Here is a 19,149-nt window from a genome sequence, read left to right on the forward strand (position 1 = left end):
TTAATTTGTAGGGGAAACCCTGGATAAGCTAATTCTGAACAAAAGTTGATGCGCATATTTCAGGGGTGGGTAAACCGGTCCTCGAAGGCCGCAGTGGGTCCTGGTCTTTGTTCCAACTGACCCAGCACAGATAGTTTAACCAATGAGGTTTCAGCAGAAATGGAGAAGCACCTGACTGCAATCGACTGATTGCACGTGTAAAATAGCAGATAGGTGAAAAGGTGTCCTCATAATGGGTTGCAAAAAAACCCCGCACCCACTGCGGCCCTTTGTGGAATAGTTTGCCCACCCCTGGCATATTTAGTCAATGACAGTATGCATTAAATCACTTTTTTTTTTTTTACTTTATAGTTTGCAGTCTTAGAGCATTTGGCTCTGGTTATTAGGTGGGAAAAGGCTTGGTTGCCAGCCAATCGCATACAGTACATAGACTATTAAAGACAAACAGCAGGTAATTTTGAACAATCAAACGGTAGAAATCACTCGGGAAATTTGGAGAAGAGATTAAAACAAGAACCTCAGAACTGTGACGCAGGAGTGCTAGACAATAGGACGCATCGCTTTTGCAGTGCTGTTTTCGTAATATACCCTGCATGAGATCGACTGCATGTAAAGTCTGCCTTTAGACTGAAATCAGCTGGGATTGGCTCCGGCACCACGTGAGCTTCAATAGGATAAATTCTTACAGAAACTGGATGGATGGATGGAATAATTTTCTTTTATACCCTCTCCCTTGTAGCTCTCTTTCCAAAGGCAGAGCAGCGGCAGCCCCTAATTCACTGTTCAAACATCCTAGTGGGTGTGTTTGGCATATGCAAATTGCCCCGGGGGGGGCTGCGGTGATTGATGTCGTCAACTGTAGCGAGATTTCTTGCTATCTCCTAGTCAGCTAAAGATCAGTTGAGATGTTTAGTATGTTGAGTACATTGTGCTTTCTCTTGTAGATTTCAAAATATAGAATACCGTAGGTTAGTTTTTCGAGGTGGGCCACATTTGGTCTGAATCCAGTTTTTTTTTTTTTTTTTTACTGCAATGAATGTGTTTTGATTAAATTATCAATGGCAGCGACAGATGGGAGGCTTTCCACCAAGAGCAGCCAGAATTTGAAAGTGGGAAATAGATTTTCGCTGTTTTCCAAAATTCAAAAGGTATTTGAAAAGAATAAGACTTGTCAATGAACCAATAAGTGATGGTAGCTTTGCATGTAATGAAAAAGCTACCATCTATAACATTCCTATTTTTCAATGGGGTTTCTTCCCATTCAAAAAACACTGAAACACTGACATTTTTCAAACACCAAAACGACAGTAATACTCGCACAACAAAGGCTCTCTTTTGTTTGACAATCCAAAAATGACCGTTAGCCTCAAAACACATGTTTTTTGATTAATAAAGAAAGTGAAATTTCCAAACACAGTCTACAGTCTACTAAATCACATCATTCACACAACCAAAAATTCAGGACACTAAGGGGCACAAAAGTTGTATAAAGTTTTTGACAAAAACGTACAGTGCGGCCAAAATTTACCAAAAATTTTCCCGTTCATATATAATGGACAACATTTCCCATTCACTTTAAATGGCACAAAAAAAAAAAATCATTCACTCCCGTTGATTTCCAATGCAAAAGCCTGCAAAAATCTACATTGGCACACCCAAAATTGTATCGCTTTCAGCGGTTGTGATTTTGACCAAAAACTTTCCATTAAAGCCCATTGACTTTCAACTGGCCATGCATTAACACCCATGTACGCCAATTCCATTGACACCAATGTACGTTGGGCCCATTGACGCCCATGTACGTCAAGTGTATTGACAAGAAGTGACTCAAAATCAAAAGTGACCTGATATACCCACCATCACTGCAAAGCTACCTTTGCAATTTCTCCAGAAATGGCATATTCTAGTATATAAATGGTGTTATACTTATATAGCGCTTTTCCACCTTTCTAGGCGCTCAAAGCGCTTTACACTATCTCGCCATCCACCTACTGGTGACGCAGCACCAGGAGCAACGTGGGGTTCAGTGTCTTGCTCAAGGACACTTAGGAGAGTTCATCAGGGCGGAGAATTGAACCCACAACCTCTGTGTTGGGGGACAACTACTCTACCACTGAGCCACACCACCCCATATATACAGCGGTACCTCAACATACAATCATATCGACATACGATCCTTTCGACATCTGACGTAAAATTTGACTCATCATTTGTCTCGACACATGCTCGAAATACCACGATTTATGACAGCAAATGTTTACCCGCAAGACGGACGCAAGGCAGATTTTCTCGTAAGACAAATCAACAAGGGTCCCATAAAGATTAGTGCAGGTAGTGAAAAAAGTAGGGGTGTCAAACGATTAAAATTTTTAATCGAGTTAATTACAGCTCACAAATTAATTAATCGTAATTAATCGCAATTAATCGCAATTCAAACCATCTATAAAATATGCCATATTTTTCTGTAAATTGTTGGAATGGAAAGATAAGACAGAGATGGATATATACATTCAACATACGGTACATAAGTACTGTATTTCTTTATTATAACAATAAATCAACAAGATGGCATTACCACTATTAACATTCTGTTAAAGCGATCCATGGATAGAAAGACTTGTCGGTCTTAAAAGATAAATAAAAATAATAAATAAAATATATAAATAAATAAAATATATAAATATTTATAAAAAATTATAGAAAATAAATAAAAGATAATAACTAGTACAAGTTATAGAAATTTTATATTAAAACCCCTCTTCATGTTTTCGTTTTAATAAAATTTGTAAAATTTTCAATCAAAAAATAAACTAGTAGCCCGCCATTGTTGATGTCAATAATTACTTACGCAATGCTCATGGATGCTGAAGCCTATAAAATCAGTCGCACCCAAGCGCCAACAGAGGGCAGCAAAACTCCAAAAAACACAACAAGTACACCTTTCACTTTGCTGTCCTTTTAATATGTTTGAGCGGGGCATTTGTGCATTAATTGCGTCAAATATTTTAACGGGATTAATTAAAAAAATTAATTACCGCTCGTTAACGCGTTAATTTTGACAGCTCTAGAAAAAAGGGGGAAAAAAAGTGATGCTTACCGTTGAAATTAGGATGGAAATGATAGAGAAATATGAGCGTGGTGTGTGCGTCAGTGAACTGGCTCGACAACACAGCTAGAATATGTCTACAATCTTGACGGTCTTCTTCCGACCTCCATTCGCCAGTCTTTTTAAGTTAAGGTGACAATTATTATTATTGTAACATCGGCAAGGAAGTCGCCAGCTTCGTCCGGTTTTTAATCATTTATTTTAGAACTTGTGCAACAAAACACGGCTATTGTCAGCTGTAGCCGACGGTAAAAACAATATGAAAAGAGAAGGTAAAAAAATTCCCACTCTTCTGCACCTCTCACACTGTCGTTCAGGAACAGCATGCAAAACACAACCGCCACATTAGAACCCGATTCGTACATTATTATTATGATCCGAATTTGTAATTTATTTGTTTTGCTATGTGTAATTACTCTTTGTTATTGTACCAGCAGTATTTATTCAAACATTTAGCCAAGCTTTTTGGGCTGTGGAACGAATCGAATTATAATGTAATCTCATGGCAAAATCCCGCTCGACATATGACCATTTCAACTTAAAAACCTGGAACTGGTTCTAGAACAAATTAACTTTGTACTGTATGTAGAGGTAACACTGTATATACTTTTCAAAATAAAGGTAGTCCCCGGGTTACGACGGGCCCAACTTGCGTGATTTCGACTTTACGACGCCCGAGTATCGTAATTTTTTTTTTAAATGTTTTTTTTAAATGTTGACTTTGTTTTGTGATGCATGCTTTTATTTTGGCGCAGGAAGCGAGCGCATGTACAGAAGAGCCCCGCCCACCCCACACACGCACAGACAGAGCTGCCATCAGCCGATTGACAGAGGTGACAGCCTGCGCGCACATTTGTTGCTTGTGAAACATCCACAGGCGACGGCTGTACACTGCTGGCCAAAAGTATTGGCACCTGGCAATTCTGTCAGATAATGCTCAATTTCTCCCAGAAAATGATTGCAATTACAAATGCTTTGTTTGTAGTATCTTCATCTATTTTGCTTGCAATGAAAATATACAAAAGAAAATGGGGGAAAAAAATAAAATCATTATCATTTTACACAAAACTCCAAAAATCGTCCGATAAAAGTATTGGCACCCTTTGAAAAATCATATGATGCATCTGTAATTTGTGTAATTAACAGCACCTGTTATTACCTGTGGCACATAACAGGTGGTGGCAATGTCTAAATCACACTTGCAGCCAGTTAAAATGGATTACAGTTGACTCAAACTCTGTCTAGTGTCCTTTTGTGTACCACATTGAGCATGGAGAAAAGAAAGAAGACCAAAGACTGTCTGAGGACTTGAGAAGCAAAATTGTGAGAAAGCATGAGCAATCTCAAGGCTACAAGTCCATCTTTAAGGACCTGAATGTTCCTGTGTCTACCGTGCGCAGTGTCATCAATAAGTGTAAAGCCCACAGCAATGCGGCTAACCTCCCTAAATGTGGACGGAAAAGAAAAATTGATGAGAGAATTCAACGAAAGATTGTGCGGATGGTGGATAAATAACCTCGATTAACATCCAAACAAATTCAAGGTGTCCTGCAGTCCGAGGGTACAACAGTGTCAACCCATACTACCAGTCGGAGTCTGAATGAAAAATTTGGACTCTACCCAGGAAGACCCCACTTCTGACCCAGAGACATAAAAAAGCCAGGCAGGCTGGAGTTTGCCAAAACTTACCTGAGAAAGCCAAAAATGATTTGAAAGAATGTTCTCTGGTCGGATGAGACAAAAGTAGAACTTTTTGGGAAAAAGCATAAACATAGAGTTTACTGGGGAAAAAATGAGACCTTCAAAGAAAAGAACATGGTCCCCACAGTCAAACGTGGCAGAGGTTCCCTGATATTTTGGAGTTGCTTTGCTCCCTCTGGCACTGGACTGCTTGACCGTGTGCATGGTTTTATGAGGTGAGAAAGCTGGGTCTACCTCAGAGGTCATGGGTCTTCCAGCAGGACAATGACCCAAAAAGCACTAGAAAATTGTTTGAGAGAAACCACTGGAGACTTCTAAAGTGGCCACCAATGAGTCCAGGCCTGAATCCCATAGAACACCTGTGGAGAGATCTCAGAAGGCACCTTTCAAATCTCAGAGACCTGGAGCAGTTGGCCAAAGAAGAATGATCTAAAATTCCAGCAGAGCATTGTAAGAAACTCACTGATGGATACCGGAGACGGTTGTTTGCAGTTATTTTGTCTAAAGGTTGTGCTTCCATGTATTAGGCTGAGGGTGCCAATACTTTTGTCCGGCCCATTTTTGGAGTTTTGTGTAAAATTATCATGATTTCATTTTTTCCCCATTTTCTTTTTTTTTTTTTTTTTTTTATTGCAAGCAAAATAAATGTAGATAATACTAACAAAGCATTTGTAATTGCAATCATTTTCTGGGAGAAATTGTGCATTATCTGACAGGATCGCAGGGGTGCCAATACTTTTGGCCAGCAGTGTATATACCCCTTTTGTACTGTTTATTGTGCGTTTTCAATCGTGGTCGAATACTTGGGGCGAGTTTAAGTGATTGTTTTTGATGGTTTGCGGACGCGAACTGATACATGCTAATCGTTTGTTATTGCTATATCAGCAGTTAGCCTACCTGTCAATGCAAACTTGAATTGCTGTTATTGAAGATGAGACTAACTTAATTTCATTTTATTTTAGTTTCATTCTGCAAGTGTTGATTTCATGATCACCTGAATAAAGTCAGAAAACCACACGGGTGTCTGACATCGTCATTTCGGAGCTTAGCTGTCTAGCTAGGAATTAGCTCCACCGTCTTGGGGAGGTCTATTTTCCAATGTTAATATCTAGTTGTCTAGTCTCTTCATCACTAGTCACCCGGTGTCCCCTTTCCCCCCTCCCCCTCTGGGGAGGGGCTATTTTTCAGCTGCAGCCTCCTGACTGTCCGGACCCCTGGCTGGATAGACGTCCTCGCTGCTACCCACGTCTCATCTGACATGAGGGACTTCTTCTTGCTCCTTTACTCCACTGTATTTTTACGGACTATAATTTCGCTTGCTAATTCCCATTAGCCGTTCTGGGGTTCCTGTCTATCCGTCCTGGGAGTGGATCTCTCCTGACTGTGGTACTCCCCAAGGTTTCTCATTTTTCTCCCAATTGACTCTGGAGTTTTTGGAGTTTTTCCTTGCCGGCATGGAGGGTCTTAAGGATAGGGGATACCCAGGACTTGAACTGCATCTATTCATCTTTGTTGCTTCATTTCTAATTGTGTATCATATTGCCTCTGTAAAGCCCTTTGAGACTTCTGTTGTGATTGAGGGCTGTACAAATAAAATTGAATTGAATTGAATTGAATTGAATTGACAGTACAATGATGAATAATACATGTTTTTTTATGTAGAGGGAGTTTTGAGGTATTTAAATCATTTGCTCCCAAAAACGTATAAATACGTTCTATTTTTAATTGTTTCAGTGTCCCAAAGACATATTTATTAGGGCTGTCAAACGATTAAAATTTTTAATCGAGTTAATTACAGCTTAAAAATTAATTAATTGTAATTAATCGCAATTCAAACCATCTATAAAATATGCCATCTTTTTCTGTAAATTATTGTTGGAATGGAAAGATAAGACACAAGATGGATATATATACATTCAACATACGGTACATAAGGACTGTATTTGTTTATTATAACAATAAATCAACAAGATGGCATTAACATTATTAACATTCTGTTAAAGCGATCCATGGATAGAAAGACTTGTAGTTCTTAAAAGAAAAATGTTAGTACAATTTATAGAAATTTTATATTAAAACCCCTCTTAATGTTTTCGTTTTAATGAAATTTGTAAAATTTTCAATCAAAAAATAAACTAGTAGCCCGCCATTGTTGATGTCAATAATTACTTACACAATGCTCATGGGTGCTGAAGCCTATAAAATCAGTCACACCCAAGCGCCAGAAGAGGGCGGCAAAACTCCCTAAAACACAATTAACAAGTGAGCGTTTCACTGTACCGTCATTTAAATCTGTTTGAGCGACATCTGCGTTAATTGCGTCAAATATTTTAACGTGATTAAATGAAAAAATTAATTAACGCCCGTTAACGCGAAAATTTGGACAGCCCTAGTATTTATAATTTTTACTTTTTTTTTTTTTTTTCCAAAAAGACATCTCTGGGTCGTGATTCAGTTTAGCTCCAAAGCACAAAGCTGAAAATCCACTTTAAAGCAATAAAACTGACCACTGGAGGGCAGTAGCACATTTGGTAAGCCGCACAGCCGGGCGCTGTCGGAAGACGACCGAATGGATGGCAGACTTCGGACAACCGAGCAGAACAACCGGTAGGACGCCCTGGATGCCAGGCGCTGGAAGACTGAGCAGAACGACCGGGACCACTAGTGCAGCGGACGATGCCTTTGAGTCTTTGCTGCTCGCGAGCAGAGCTCGCAGAGACTCAAAAAAATTCATTTTTATGAGACAGACGGCGATGAGGGAAAAGTTTAACCGGCTGTCATGGCCAGAACAGACTACCTGTATCATGAAATAAGCCCATTCATTAAAAAAGGGCCAGGGTTGAATAAATTGCATTTCCTTTTCTTTTGAGATATGACCATGAGCGGGGACGTGATGGTGTCCTCAAGGAGCCCAATTAAGGTCATAAAGGACATGAAATGAAGGGAAATGAATACACAGCGCACTATGTGCAAAATCTAGCAAGGCTGTTAAGGTTCAGTGATTTGTTCCTGTACTGCTGAGGGTTTAGGCATTTTAAAATGCACAGTTGAAGTGCACTTTGAGAGAGCAGCAGACTCAATGTCAGCGCACTTCCATCACAATGCTAATTGATGGTAATGCACTACTCTTTCTAACCGCAGCAGATGTATCGAGTACGCGAAATGGCGTTCACTCTCGGAAAACATGTTAGTTCTAACACAACGTTGGCTTTGAGAAGTTGTGTTTTAGTTCTCGTGCAAACGACGGAATAGCGATTCGAAAAGCAGGGTCAAATACAGCGTGAACGGTAACCATAGCTGTGGAAAAACTCATTGGCACTTTTTCCCCTCAACTTATTCCAGCCATGAAAACACAAGTAGAATACACAATGGAGTAATGAAATGAAGACATTGTTGCCAAAAAAGATGACGACGGATTCCAATTGTCCTGCCGCTCAGTAGACTTTTAATAGCCAATTGTGGCTTGTAAAGCTCTGCTGGAAATAATTTGACTTCACTGCTTGTTGTTTCTTACTCATTTACAAAAAAGAAGACCTGGTTTCCGTGGAAAAATGCAGTTCGCTAATGAGATGAGTCCATTGTCATCCTGCTAGGTGGCGCTCTGCTGCATTCAAACCACGGTGCTCCAAGCGTTTCCTGCACATTTCATGCTCGAGTGGACTGACCCAGTCATGTCACAACCATTCATTTCTCCATCACAACAATAATTCATTCATATTACATGTGCATATACTTATACATCAGCTATACACTGACTTTACGTCATGCTGTGTTTCTTCACGCGCACGAGATAGAGAGCTAATCCTTGCTATCTACCAAGGTCATTATGGGATGTGAGTGACAAGCTACATAGTGGCTCGTTTGTTCTCATTTTTGCACAGTTTTACCTTTACAGGTCGAAAGAACCTAATGTTAGTTGCTGTGAGTGACTAGTACGACTTGCATAACCAATGTTTTCATTGCTCTTTGGTCCGTAAATGATTGCAGCCCACTAATTCTGCCTCACCACAAATGACCATGAGGAAGAAGGGTTGTCACACTCATCACTCGCATGATATGTTTAGCATCGTTTTTTCACCCAATGCACATGGGAGTATAAAATATTAAAAAACCTAAGCTGTAATAATTAGAGATGTCCCGATCCGATATTTGGATAGGATCAGACGCCGATATGGGCAAAAAAATGCGCATCGGCCAACACGGAAAAATTCCGATCCAGACTTCCGATCCAGTTTAATTTTAAAAATCCGGTCCGGGTTTTCCAGTGCACCGATTTACATATTCCATTCCAGTTTTTGCTTAAGTTTCCCTAAAATACAGTCCGCATTTTACGGCACACCTTCAACACACTACATTTACATTACCGTCACCCAATTTACCGAGACACTATCGGTAAAAATGTCAGCTGTGTGGGATCATTTCACCTTAAAGGACGACAAAGACGAAGAGGCAGAGTGCAACATATGCCACAATAAAGTCAAGCGTGGTGGTAAAGCTGTAAGAAGTTTTAATACAACCAACCTAATCAAGCATTTAGCGAAATACCACCACAAACAATATAAGAAGTATGTTAAGAAAACCGAAGACAAAAAGAAAGGTCCTACACAACTAACACTGGCAGAAACTTTTGCTATGCGTGACAAACTGGCACTCGACAGTCCCAAAGCCCAGGGAATAACAAGAGTCATTGCCGAAGAATTCATTCTGGATGACGAGCAATTATCTCTCGTGAGTAAAGACGCACCATCCAACACTTAGAACCACCGTCATTACATCCTTGAGCGATTCAGCCGTGGAAGATTCGAGAACGATTCACAAACATCCAAATTCCGATTATTGAAATATCAAGTAAAGCGGAACTAAAATAAAAAAATCTGGTTAGACAACAATGGCAACGGAGATGGAACGCTTGAATGTGGATCTTCAGCTCATCAACAACAAATGATGATCATACAAATGTTGAGAAGACAGTTGCGGAGATGGTCTGGACTGGGGATGGCTCCTTTGCTGGGCTGCGCTTGAAGCCCAGCCCCCGCCCGCCCTCCCTCCTTCCCTGGGCCAGCTGGGTGGGGGCCGTGGCCCTGGGTTGGCGCCAGCGTGGCGTCTCCGCTCGTCTACGTGGCTGTCGCGCGCCTGGTGGGGCTCGCGTGCGGCTGGATGTGATATGGCGCGCTCAGGTGGGGGGTCCCGGTGCCGGGATTGGCGATGGGGCGGAGTAGGGTTGGTCGCCAACGGGCTTACAGTCACAAGGGATTCACATGATTACTAGGTTCTAGTTCACAGAACTGATTTGTGTACACTCTACCCCTTTCAATCATTTAGCTTATAGACTCCCCCACCCCCATCATCCTCTTTCCCTGGTCAACAGGCCCCCCACATGGTGTCAACCGGAAATACATCTAGCTGACGATAGCATCAACATATCAGTAATTGGTCTACATGTTCAATGTATTTCTTGCTGTGGTTTGTGTTTTTCTTTCTTCTCTTGTGTTTCTTTTCTTCTGTTCCCCCATAACCCCTTCCTGTTCGCTGCTTTAAAAAAAAAATTATACGACGTACTACGATGACTTTCAGATGTTGTATCACTCCTGAGTGCACTAAATTCTTCGCAGCAATAATTGGCCAAGCAATGTCACATGATCATCTGCAGCTAGTGATGGCCAAGCGGGGCATGTCGTCACGTATAGACATGATGAGCTGGTGTGTCTCGACCTCAGCAGCAGAGACTCCACTGAACCCCTGAGACCGACTCACCGAATCCTTAGGGTTCGATCGAACCCAGTTTAAGAACCACTGAACTATTATTATATTTTCTGTCTACATGTGTTGCTCAGCTGTTTGTGTTGTAATATCTGCTGCGAAAAATGTATAGTTTGACAAATGGGCCTTGTAATAAAAAAACAGATAACCCGCGATTGCACTTGAGGGTTTTTCTCCCAAATCAATGTAAAAACCAGCTTAATGATGCCTTGAAAAACTTTTAAATTGCATCTCAAGGCGCCTCTTACCAGTTTCAAGACATGATAAATCAACAAATTCACCCGAATTCCAGAAGGAGATGATAAAATGCTGTCGGTGTCACTGTCGCTAAGTGCTACTCAGGTTAATGAGGAAACCTGTGGGGATGAGCAAACATGAGCAAACAGTGGTAATGACAGGTGCCATCTGCGAGGAGGTGCGAATCGTGTCACATCTGTACCCCCCGAGTCCTCACTTCTGCTACACGTCGTCAGTGGCGCAAAGTCTACAGTAGCTGAGCTATGATTACTATCATAATGCTATAAAAACACTCGGCACTGACTGTGCAGTCAGTTCATGGCTGATAAAACAGCAATGTCATGAACTACAATCATTGTCATTGCCATGTGTTTTCACGAGCATATGCCAGATCGATGACGGCGCTCGCAATTGGTGACGCTCTCCCAGGAATTGGCAAGAATAATCCAAGAAGTGCGCATGACGCATGAGTGGGTTTCATTGTGTGCTTGGTTCCCCTTTCAAAACCTCATACATGAAAAGCAAATGGAGTGAAGAGAGGATGGAAGCAGTTCAATCATCCTGATTGAAAACGATCACGAGAACCCCCTCTACTTATTGGATTCTACGGCGCATTGTGCACTCAAATGGGATTATTTTCGTGCAAACATATTCGGTTAATAAAACTCAACAAGCTCCAATCTAAAAAGAAGAGGATGTTGCTGTGTTTTTATACATTATGACTCAGACCTGATGTTGTGTTTTTTTTCTCTCCTGCCACACAAAAAGCTTTTTAAAGCCTCCAAGATAGGCGCGGGTCATTTTGGGAGAAACCTCTTTGAGGCGGACATTTCAGTAATGTGTGGCTTAAAAAACATGCTCATGTCCAGCAGGGGCTTGAAGTGTATTATTTATTTATTTTGTACACATTTTGTGTAACTCAAGTGCTGTGGGGGCTGAGCTAAATGCACATGTCGACAACCCGCACAATATGTTCCACAATGCTTGACGGTGACCTCAATGTCACCTTCTAGCATATAAATTATTCTCCTGCATAAAAATGAAGAAAAACTACAATTTCCACATAATCTGGCCACGTAAAATGCATTCACAGCTTGTCAAGAGCCCTTAAAATGAACAACTGGTGCTCTGACCCCTAAAGCTAACGTAGACACTCAGAAGCCTTGAGGCAGGGAAAAATATTACTGCATTGTTGTTTTCATCAACAAAGACGATAACGAAAATATTTTGTCAACAAAGAACAAGACGATAACTTGTTAAAAACGTGTCTTGGGAGTAAAACATTATGCGACAAATGCCCGTTTTCATCAGACGAGATGACGAGACGAAAATGCGGCATAGCTTCCATCAAATATTCACAATGTGTGACATTTTCATTAGGGCTGTCAAACAATTAAAATTTTTAATCGAGTTAATCACAGTTTAAAAATTAATTAATCATTATTAATCACAATTCAAACCATCTCTAAAATATGCCATATTTTTCTGTAAATTATTGTTGGAATGGAAAGATAAGACACAAGACGGATATATCCATTCAACATACTGTACATATGTACTGTATTTGTTTATTATAACAATAAATCCACAAGATGGCATTAACATTATTAACATTCTTTCTGTTAAAGGGATCCACGGATAGAAAGACTTGTAGTTCTTAAAAGATAAATGTGAGTACAAGTTATAGTAATTTTATATTAATGTTAAATTTTCAATCAAAAAATAAACTAATAGCTCGCCATTGTTGACGTCGCCGAGAGGGACGTCACATGGGCTCCCTGCCGGACTTCCACAGTGTCTTTAACTACGTAAGGTAGTGATTGAAATGTACCACAAGGTGTCAATGGCAAGTTTTAAATTAATTAGAAATCTAGCCAACGAGTGCGTTTTGCCCCTCGACTGACGCCGTAGTTTCTGGGTTCATTGTACCTTACTTCATTTGAGTGTTGACTTCGCAACGTCCTAAACGACAAATTTTCTCCTGATTAGTCAGCCGACTAGTTTTACGATTAGTCGACTAATCTAATAATTTTCTTTTTTCTTTTTTTTTTACTAATTTAGCAATGAAATTTTTGTTGACACTTATTAATTCACAAAACCATTTTGGAACACTTAAATTCTTTATTAAAGTACAAATAATCATGTAAATAACAATAATTAATCACAAATAAACAATGAGGTTAAATGCTGATAGTATTTACTAGTGCAAAAGAATGGAAAGTAAACAGATTCAGAACACCCACTTTGCCTTTCCAACATTATTCAAAACAATTCTTAAAAAACAAATCTAGCATTATTATTATAGTATACTACTATATATAATAGTAGTATACTAATTATAATAATTATTCATTGCCAGTCATATTTGTCATAAAGAGTGTCATTTGAAAGCTATTCTTAGTGAAGAATCTGTATTTTGTAGTATTTACTCAACATATTCTAATATTAATTTTGAAGTATGTGGGATTAACTCCAGAAATTGTTATTTATATGACGAACAGGACGTGCTTTTATTTTGAAATGTTCACTGGAGGTAAGTTCGCTAAACCGCTAACCGAAAGCTTTACACTCCGTAAAAAAAACATTGTTCATCATTGCTTGTGGTGTCACTAATAGATTTTTTTTTAAAATGGTAAGCAAATGCTGTTAACCAGCTGTTGAGTATTATTGTATGACTGATTGGAACTGTACTGCATTGTTTCGCCACAGGGTGTGCTGCCGTGTATTATATGTTCGTTTTGAAGAAGAAGAAGAAAGTTGAAAGAGGCATTAGTGGCCTGTTCTCAACTTCTCCCTCACTGCACTTTGGGTATAATGGCGAGCACGTTCGCTCATGTGTTCGAAATAAACGATAGCCGACGTGCAAAGTAGCAAGTGAGCTGTAAAAATAGCGAGCTTAGTGGCGTGAAAAATGCAGGAGAGCTAAGTGAAGCGAACGAACAGCTAAGCGGAGCTAAGCGATGCTAAACGGAGCTAAGCTAAGCTGAACAGCGCTAAATGAAGCTAAGCGATTGATACTCAGTCCGTCGTCATGGAACAGTCCATTGTAGTGCGTGTGTGTGGGGGAGAGATAATATAAATGCAGCATTCAAATGGCTTTCTTTTTTTTTTGTTATTTATTTCTTTGGTATGCTGACATAATTATACTTGACGAATAGTTGGGGGTGCTGCTGGCTCCGGTGGCCCAAGCCCTTGCTCGTTGGGGCAAGGCAAGGGCAGCTGGTTGGGGGCCCCCTACTGGTTGGGGGCCTAAGGCGATCGCCTACTTCGCCTGAATAGTAGAGCCGCCTATGAATAGGACACTCAGATTCCCTTTCTCCATGTCAAGCAGCTGAACAGGACAGGTTAAAAAAAAGTATAAATAAATAAAATATGACTTAGACTAATAAGTATTTTCGTACAAAAACTAAATTAGAAGGGGATGCCAAAACAACACTGCTTTTGCCTTTAGCCTAGTGCACACAAATTCAGACGTGCTCATGCAGTGAAAAGGATTTAATTATGAATGTTAAACCTGTTCAATATTTACTCTAGGTTATTCTGTGTTTGGTCAGGACCGAGAACGGTCACGTCTCGGACGTCATTGGTGACGGCAAGATGCCAATGCAAGCTTGTGCTGTTGCCAGATTCAAGGAAGAAAGAGCAATTAATTAAGCTGGGCGTTTGAATAGCAAATCCTCCAATACACAATAGAGATAACAAGGAGAAAAGTAGGGAAGATATCAGTAGAGTACACACCTATGAAAATCTGGCTGAGTCATGATTGTCTTTGTGTGCTGTGGTCCCACTAAACCACATTCTGTCAAAGCGGTAACAAAGCACAATGCGATGAATTTATTGTTATTTGTTTGTTGTGTATGATAGAAATTGCTGTGCGTTAGAATCCGGGTGCAACCAAACATTGATCTGGATCAATTATCAAGCACAACTGCCTTGTAACTGATCAAAAGACATACGATCCTTTCGACATCCGACGTAAAATTTGACTTGTCATTTGTCTTGACATATGACGACCTGCTCGAAATACGAAGATTTATGACAGCACGGCTGATTTTATTGTGAGAGAAATCAACATGGGTCCCAAGAAGGTTAGTGCAGGTGGTGAAAAAGGTGACTTGCCATTGAAATTAAGAAGGATAGAAAAATATGTGCTTGGTGTGCGTGTGAGTGAACTGGCTCGACAATATGGCCAGTCTCCTCCGACCTCCGTTCGCCAGTGTCTATAAGTTAAGGTGATGGTAAAAAAGCTTTTTTATTTTGAATTTATGTTTATTATTAATGTAACATCGGCAAGGAAGTCGCCAACTTCGTCAAGTTTTTAATCATTTATTTCAGAACTTGTGCAACACAACACGGCTACTGTCCACCGTTGCCGATGGCAACAACAACCCAAAAAAAAGTAAAAATTTACTTCCGCACCTCTCTTACGCTTGTCAGTCACACGGTGCGTTCAGGAACAGCATGCAAAACACAACCGCCACAATAGAACCCGATTCGTTACATTAATATTATCATAATAATTATTATATTATTATTGTTCTGATTTGTATTTATCATTTATATGTTTTGCTATGTGCAATTGCCATTTGTAATTGTACCAGCAGTATTTATTAAGGATTTAGCATAGGTTTTTGGGCTGTTGAACAAATTAATTGAAATAAAATGTACTCTTATTGTCATGGCTTGAATTAAAGTTGTGTTAGGTTTGTGCCGTAGCGTGTCTTGTCATGTCATTGGCCATTGATTTCACCTGTTGTGGCCTGCTACTTGTGTGTTGACCAATCCGCTGCCACTTGTGTCACCCACCTGTGCCTCATTGTCTTGTTACCCCATGTCTGTATTTAAGTTCCCCATGTGCTGTCTATTCTTGTTCGGTCATTGTCAATCCAAGTATCTATCCTATGTCGATATCCTGTAGTGCTGCAACGATTATTCGATTAACTCGAGTAATTCAATTTAAAAAATAGATTTTAATTCAATTTTGCTGCTTTGATTATCCGTTTAAAGTGGCGCTGTAATGGTTTGTTTTGAAAGTGTTTGCATTTAGTTTTATTGATTTGGGTGGATACACTGCCCTTTAATGGCAACAGTGAATATGGTATAACTCATTTCACATGCCTGAATCCAGCTATGCTATGTTAAGACCAACATAAGCTAAGTTTTTGTTTAAGCTAATGTTTTTTTTTTCAAATGCATTCATAATTTATCTTTGCAGGTATATTGAGCCATTTTTTGTGGGAAAATGTATTAAGAGCATTGTAAAAAAAATTTAAAAAAAAAAAAAAAAACAAGGTTAGCATCTTATAGCATTTAAGCTAGCGGTTTTGCTATGTAAATCAGCCAATTTTCTTTTATTGCATTTAATATTTTTTTATACCGTTTGCGGCTCAGCTCAGCTTTAATTTTTTGTGTTCATTATCCGATTACTCAATTATTCGAATAAGCTAGTTCATTGATTAATCGACTACTGAAATAATCGATAGCTGCAGCCTTAATATCCTGTCCAAACCCTCGTGTTCCTGGTCCTCTGATTTGATTAGATTAAGTAAATTTGATTCACTGTTGTCGTTAGTACACCTGATTTCTTTTTTAACCTTGCCTTTGTGATCCCCAGTCTTTTTGTTTGTACTTGGTGTTTTGGTTTATTATCATTAAAACATTCTTAGAGTTCACCACCACCTTGCCCTCCTCCCCGTTTCCCTGCTTTTGGGTCCACCTTGACCCCACATTCTGACACTTATTGGAAAATCCCGCTCGACATATGACCACTTAGACTTACGAAACAAGTCCAGGAACAAATTGAATTCGTATCTAGATGTACTACTGTATTCCGTTAAGTTTAAAAGAATGATTTTCTTGTCAAAAACTTCAAGATTGCTTTGTATTTCTTTTGTAACTTTAAGTGAAATACAACTGAATGTGTTAAATATTATATAATATTCAATGAATTGAGGTCCTTGAATTGTGCCAGTTTATAATTTCAGTAGAGATCATATCGAGTTCCAAAGATGAATCTGAATGGACTTATGAGCTTCATTCATTCCCTGCCGATGACGGCAATAGACTTCAATTGATTTGACCTGGGAAGTGACCGCCCAGTTCAAATGCATCATTACAAACATGTAACTAGTTGACTGTTTGGAGGTCAAAAGGACACGCTGCTGAAAGCCGAAGCATCTCCATCTGTAGCACACTCACCTGTACTTCATACTAGTGTGCCGCCCAATAGCTTCCTTCATGTGCGCGTGACCCTGAGGGGTCTGTCGGGACCCGGGTCCCTCCCTGGCCTTGACTGACCCTTGGGACGAGTAGTTGCCATTGCGCTCCTGCCCGCTCCCTCCTCCTCCACCGCCACCTCCCGCGCCTGATCCTCCGCCACTACCGCCTCCGCCGCCTCCTCCTCCGCCGCCACCTCCTCCTACTCCTCCGCTGCTGCCCCCAGGGGGCGGAGCGGTGCGAAGGCCACAAAGTCGGTCCTCGCTGCGACTCTTGAGGTTGTGCTCGGTGCAGGCGAAGGACACCTGCATCCTGACCCTGCTTTCCGGGGGTTGACTTTGGGAGTGGAACCTTTGGCTTCACTAATGTCCAATTGAATCAGTAACGCTGCTCGCGCCCAGGTTAAAGATTTTGCCTGAGAGTTCCAGGGGGAGGGGGTGCAGCCAAATGTCCAGCCTCTAACATCAGACATGCAGAGCTGCCTGTCTGCTGAGGCAAACCTGGCAGAAGGCTTGCTGACTTTTCACACACTCAACCCGCATCAGGGCTGTGGTCCACTTTAGAAAAAAACACACACCAGGATGCTTGCTTGTAGATTTTGCCTGCTGCTCTTTAGGGACACCCCAAACATGAGCTCCCGGGGTTTGCGTCTCCTCTTCAGCTGAGCTGAGTCGTTCCCGCCTTGAACCGGAGAGCACGCCGGCGTGCTGCAGCGACGACACACACATCCTCACACTCGGCGTCGAAATACGGCATTTTCCTCAATATCTTTTTGTCGCAAGGTGGGAAAACACGAGCTTCCATCAAAAAGAAAAAAAAAAAAAAATCAGCGCATCGTCATGCGTAAAGCGGGTCGAGGCGAGAAAAATAAGACGATGGAGGAACGCCACATCGATGTATTTTATTCCAATTACCTTGTTCAGTGTGTGGAGCTGCGAACATGCCGGCAGCAGCTGTACAAGCCGTGCGCGGCTCTCCTGCTTGTTCCCCTGGCACAGAATGGCACAGCGCAAAACGCACTAAGCATCGTGAAGCCGCAAATCAGCTGCAAAAGCCCATAGTCAGCGTCACTCCGTCATCATTCTTTTCAAATTGATATTTTTTTTCCTGCTCTTTGCTTTTTCCAGAAGGTCCCCCAAAAAATGCTCATGGCACAACGCACAAGCTCTCTCTCCGTCTCTCAATTCTCGCCCTCCCTCTCCCATTCATCACACGGGTGAACAAATTTCCTCACATCATGTGTATGCTGCTTATGCAATGTTGCCTCTTGGCAGAATTGGAAATAAATGAAACCGTGTCATGATTTGTGAACATTATTTTCCTATAAGCGCAGACATATCCGCTGATTATCTCCACCAGCACCACCACACCCATTTATCTAAACGAGCAGCCATCACTATTCCACTGCAACATCTGCGGGTACATCATATTCCGAATGATGTGCCACGTTTATTGTAAAGTACCTGCGCAGAAGAACAGCAAAAAAACATCTTCATCTGCATATAAAATTGCGCACATGCGTCATTTTCTGCCAGTTTGCTTCCACCAAACGAATAGCTTTGGAGCCTTCTGCAGAGTCATAGCAGATTGCATTGAACTTTGCTTGGCTGGTAACTTTCCACTCACATGAAATTCACTCTTTGTTCCAGGAGTTTGATTGCCATTGACGGCAGGGGCGTCGCTAGGTTTTAAGAACAAGGGGGCCTTAGCCCCCTGGAGATGCACAGGATGTACTGTAAGTGAACGACATAACGAAGACTGATCATATATTCAAGCCCGTCGACGGGGGTGGAGGCAACCGGGTATGTTGTCCCGGGCCTCAGGACCATAGGGGCCCTTGAATAACCCTTAATTTATTTTACTTTGTATTCACATACTTCTTTTTTATTTAAATCATTGTCTGATTAAATATTATTTTCTACTCGATATATACTTTGAAAACTTTAACATACTAAATATTTCAAATAAAGTTTATATTTAATATAATAATATAATATATATGGCGGAAAACACTCAGGTGACTTCAAGTTCCGCTCTGAGACTCCCAATTTAGCCAACTTTCAAAATTGTCCGATATGCATATGTGATACATCATTGGAAAGCTTAAAATCTCAATTTTCTGGGGGAAG

At 40.7% G+C, this 19,149-nt stretch overlaps 1 protein-coding gene across 3 annotated transcripts in view; it reads right to left on the reverse strand.

Moving 5' to 3' along the window:
• LOC130906390 (voltage-gated potassium channel subunit beta-2) overlaps positions 1-19,149 on the reverse strand; it is a 71,783-nt gene that overhangs the window by 46,075 nt on the left and 6,559 nt on the right. Inside the window, exons 1-2 of one of the 3 annotated variants that reach the window (XM_057820691.1) lie at positions 17,935-18,961; positions 17,003-17,817 (exon numbers count right to left, since the gene is read on the reverse strand). The exons of 1 other annotated variant lie outside the window; for it this stretch is intronic. In XM_057820691.1, coding sequence (XP_057676674.1) covers positions 17,003-17,331 — 329 coding nt within the window. In that variant the 5' untranslated portion in view covers positions 17,332-17,817; positions 17,935-18,961. Of the gene's footprint in view, positions 1-17,002; positions 18,962-19,149 lie in introns of those variants that run through there. One more of the 3 variants, XM_057820690.1, reaches the window with a different exon arrangement.

This window comes from Corythoichthys intestinalis, chromosome 18 (assembly GCF_030265065.1).
Source record: "Corythoichthys intestinalis isolate RoL2023-P3 chromosome 18, ASM3026506v1, whole genome shotgun sequence".
NCBI lineage: Eukaryota > Metazoa > Chordata > Actinopteri > Syngnathiformes > Syngnathidae > Corythoichthys > Corythoichthys intestinalis.